The sequence below is a fragment of the Octopus sinensis genome, linkage group LG14 (genome assembly GCF_006345805.1).
Source record: "Octopus sinensis linkage group LG14, ASM634580v1, whole genome shotgun sequence".
Taxonomy (NCBI): Eukaryota; Metazoa; Mollusca; class Cephalopoda; order Octopoda; family Octopodidae; genus Octopus; species Octopus sinensis.
The window spans coordinates 7,714,073-7,719,072 of NC_043010.1; the positions used below are offsets into that span (position 1 = coordinate 7,714,073).

General features: G+C 36.4%; 1 protein-coding gene across 4 annotated transcripts in view; it reads right to left on the reverse strand.

Annotated features, from left to right (window-relative positions):
- Nucleotides 1-5,000, reverse strand: part of LOC115218740 (protocadherin gamma-A11-like) — a 335,456-nt gene that overhangs the window by 195,095 nt on the left and 135,361 nt on the right. For all 4 annotated transcript variants that reach the window (XM_036508576.1, XM_036508574.1, XM_036508577.1 and 1 more), the window contains one exon: nucleotides 3,240-3,390. In XM_036508576.1, coding sequence (XP_036364469.1) covers nucleotides 3,240-3,390 — 151 coding nt within the window. The remainder of the gene's footprint in view (nucleotides 1-3,239; nucleotides 3,391-5,000) is intronic.

A 5,000-nucleotide genomic window follows, 5' to 3' on the forward strand; every position in this document is an offset into this window, starting at 1 on the left:
ATGTTCTGACTTCAAATGCTGCTGGGATCGACTTAGCCTTTCTTCCTTTTGGGGGTGGGGTCAATAAAATAAATACCAGTTGAGCACTGGTGTCCATGTAATCAACTTTACCTCTTCTCTGAAACTGTTATCCTTGTGCCAAAATTTGAAACCATTATTTATAATTTTCTGTGCTTCAAGATCCACTATTCCAAAAAAGAATTACTTTATGTTCTTATGGCATCAACTTTGATATATATTTATCTTAAATTATTTCTAACATTTACAAGGTCACATATTTAAGGAGAAGATACTTATTTCATAAGCAAGTAAAGAATGAAGAGTAAAATCTTCATCTTTTATTAAAACTCCATTTACATCTTGGATGCTTTATTGGAATATTCAATTGACCTGAGGACTTGAATAGTACTTTTGATTTATCAACCCTGGAAGTTTGAAACACAAATTTAGTATCAGTTCTCTATTACAATTCCATTCACAATTAAGATGTTCTTTAACTCTTTAGCATTCTGTAATATGAGGAACAAAGGGCAATTCAACCCCCTCTTCAGTTCCTTTGTAGTGTTGACTGTCCAACTGTCCATCCGAGATGTGCTCTACCCATCTAACCTATTGCTAGAACCTACAGCAAATGCCCTTTCTAGCTCATGTGTCTACACATGTCCATCTGCTCCCACTGCTCAAAGCCAAAAAGTCCCACACTGGTCCTACTTCCACTCACTTGACCTCGTTCACTCCTCCTCTTCTGGTAGGGACCCTCAGCCATTGACACCACTGACCCATTCCTTCCAGTTCACTTTATCTCCACACTCTCAAATGCAATGCTTATGTATTCACATGCTATCTATATATAATCATGCATTATCTTGTAGCTAAGAGATTTTCAAGATGTGATTGCTTACATTTAGAATGACATTGCAGGATAGGTGTGAGTAGTCAGATCTGGGCAGTTTTAACATAAAACTAGTAGAATATTTAGGCTGGATATGGCCAGTTTGAATGTTAAAGGGTTAAGAAAATTATATCAACCCCGGTACTTGACTACTTCTTTGTTTCATCAACCACAGAAGAGTGAAAGGTAAATTAGTCTTCTAACATCATACATATCCAGGATGTTTTATTTGAATATGAATTCAATCTTAGTTCTTTACTTCAACAACCCACAGAAAGATGAAAAGCAAAAATAGCTGAAGAGTTAGTTTTCACTTACGTTTAGGAAAACCTTTTAGGAACATTAAACCAAACCATTAAACGACTGGTACTTCATTTTGCCAATACTGGAAGAATTAAAGAGTGTTGAGTTACCAGCCCCTTCCAACCTGGATAAGGTAGACCTTTAGTCTAAAGCATTCTATCTTTGACCATATTGGTTTTTTTAAGTGAAGGGTGGAAGATACCTAGAACTACATTATCTAAATGTGTCCTTCATCTTTTCTTTTTAGATGGTAAGTTGCTTTTGAGGAACATTTTGCAGCTATTTTTAGCAGACCCAGTGACTACATGGTGAGCAACATCAGGTCATTTTAAACAATTTACTTTGTTTACTTTGAATCATCATCATCTTCATCATGTTTTACTTTGAATGGAGTTCATAAAATATAGCAACCAAATGCTGCAGGCATTTTGTCTGACATCAATTATTCTCCAGAAACAACTTTGTTTTCCATATTTCATCATCATCATCATCATCTTCGTTTAGCGTCCGCTTTCCATGCTAGCATGGGTTGGACGGTTCAACTGGGGTCTGGGAAGCCAAAAGGCTGCACCAGGCCCAGTCTGATCTGGCAATGTTTCTACGGCTGGATGCCCTTCCTAATGCCAACCACTCCGTGAGTGTAGTGGGTGCTTTTTTCAGGGAATAAAATAAATAGCAGCTGACTATCTTCAAATGTTGATGAATAGCAAAGCTAAATAAAGGGATGCTAACTTTCAGATATAATACATTATTCTCTCTCTCTCTCTTTCTCAGTTTTTTTAATTGCTTTGTCAAAAGAGAAAAAACAGGACCCATATTTTGTTGGGGGTACGGTTTATATGGTTGCAACAGAGCAGATTCTGCCAAAGGCACCCAAGGGTCTGATAATGAATGTTAAATCAGACAATAGATCAAGTCTACTACCTGAGAACAGGTAGGTTCTCTTTGACAGGCTTCTCCACAGTCTCTATCTGCCAAATTTTACTCAAAATGAATTTGTGAAGCCAGCTTAAAGTGTCAAACATTGGAACTGAGCACAAAACCATCGCCCGGATGCCATATGGTAGGACGTGGTTTCAGGTTCAGTCCCACTGTGCAATAGCTTGGGTAAGAATCTTTGCTATAGCTTCAAGCCAACCAAAGATTTTTTGGTTGGCAGAATCTAAAAGTCCATCATATGTAGAAGCGTGAAATTGCGATAGTTCCAAAACAATCATCCTGTCATAACTTAAGTACCAGTTACGCACTGGGGTCGATATCTGTCCTTGTTTGTCCCCTCTGTGTTTAGCCCCTTGTGGGTAGTAAAGAAATAATTGTAAAAGAAAGTTATCTAAGGTTGCATGGATTGAACTTGAGACCATGTATATGCAAAGCAAATTCCTTAACCACACAGCCACATCTGCACACATGACATCATAAGGAAATGAAAAAAAAACTAAAAAAAAAAATATACAAGGTAACATGATACAAATAAATGAAAAACTGCACACAATCAAAAAAAACTTTTCAGAGACAGACATACATGCAAAATTTTATATAATCACTTGTACTCGTAGGCGCAGGAGTGGCTGTGTGGTAAGTAGCTTGCTAACCGACCACATGGTTCCGGGTTCAGTCCCACTGCGTGGCATCTTGGGCAAGTGTCTTCTGCTATAGTCTCGGGCCGACCAAAGCCTTGTGAGTGGATTTGGTAGACGGAAACTGAAAGAAGCCTGTCGTATATATGTATGTGTATGTATATGTTTGTGTGTCTGTGTCTGTCCCTCTAGCATTGCTTGACAACCGATGCTGGTGTGTTTACATCCCTGTCACTTAGCAGTTCGGCAAAAAGAGGACCGATAGAATAAGTACTGGGCTTACGAAGAATAAGTCCCGGGGTCGATTTGCTCCACTAAAGGCGGTGCTCCAGCATGGCAGCTGTCAAATGACTGAAACAGGTAAAAGAGAAAAAGAGAAAGAGAAAGAGTAGACTTAAATAAATTTAAGGCTACTATACACACACATTAATAGATAATAGGTGATTTTCATGATATTATATACATACTTGGTAGGTCATCAAAATGATCAGTTCTTCCTTTGTTGCAGCTTTGATCTGCATGCGAAGGTTTTGTGATTTCTCGGTAATAAGGGGAACTAACTGCCACATCCTTATCTTTACGACCAGCTGATGATCTGGCTGCTGGCTGGGAGTATTTCTGAAGAAGGCAAATAAATAAATCATGATGAAAATAAATAGAGAATTAAGAAAAAAAAAAAAAGAAAAATCAAAGTGTTTTATATCAGAAATAAGTAAATATCAAATATTCAACACTGCATTAAGATAAATCTTTATATATAAAAGAGAGGTTGTGTGCTGTCTGTCTCCTACGATTTAGATTCCTAACTACTCCCACATTTTGCAGTGCAGTTTAACCAAAACCAGGTATCTTATAGTCGTGATTCATATCGAGCCCTTCTGGGTATTAGCGCGCGTCTACGATGAGTCTATGATTTCAAAAAAAATTTACTATCAATTTTCCCCATTTTTAATGCATTTTTGGCATATATAAGGGAAGTAACTCTCTAAAAATTTATTATTATATCTCAGAACGTAAAAAGCTACAGTAACAACCCCCCCTTTTGTGGTTAGCCATATTGAGATGGCTATTATACTTTACATCTCTAAAAATGCTTATATAGTTATTTCCCTTACAAACCCGAGCAACGCCGGGCGATACTGCTCGTTAATTTTAAAAGTAAATAGCAGCTTCTCCTCATATGTTACATATTCTGAAAATTTAAAGCTAATTAAATCGTATTAAAGTTTGTTACTTGTTTGCTATATGACAGGTATTCAAATCAAAATTGTTTAAATGAACCAATGAAGGTCCACCATGTGGTCACTGAATCTGCTAGAAATAGCAACAAAAGGTTTCTCAAACACATCTCACCATCTAAAGTGAAAAGAGGATTGACACATTTAGACAAGGTAGTTCTACATATCTTCTTCCCTTCACTCAAAATTGAGATGATCAAAGCTGGAAAGCTATAGATTAAAGCAGTGGTTTTCAACCAGGGTTCCGCGGAACCTTAGGGTTCCGCCAGTACAGTCCAGGGGTTCCGTAAGAAGTTACAAAACTGCTAAAATCGGTAGTAATTTTTAAGTCTCCTGTGCAAATATGTGTGCATAAGACTATTAAATTATTGCACAGGGGTTCCCCGAGCCAGTGGAATGTTTCCTTGGGGTTCCGCTCCAGCAAAAAGTTTGAAAAGCACTGGATTAAAGGATTGTCTTATCAGGTCTGGAAGGAGGCTAGGGACACAACACATTTCAAAATCTTAAGTATTGAGTCCTGAAAAAGACAAAAATTATTACATTAGTTTGTCTAAGTCAAAAAAAGTGATAAAGGTGCAAAAAGGATGGGATAAAAGGATGACAGAAAGAAGGATAGATAATACATATGTATATGTGTGTATGTGTGTGCACGTGTATATATTATATATATATATATATATATATATATATATATATATACATATATATATATTTATGGTAAATGAAAAACGGAAGATGGAAGATATGAGTATTTTTATAAATCACGACAATTGTTTCAACACATCTAGCATAGATCCTTGCAGGTGGGACACTTAACAACTCGTTCAGTAGCATCTGACAGTGCAGATGTGTATGCATGTATGCATGTATGTATGTATATATGTATGCATGTATGTATGAATACATTTATATATATATATATATATAATATATATATATATATATATATATATATATATATATGTATCTATATCTATCTATCTATTTATC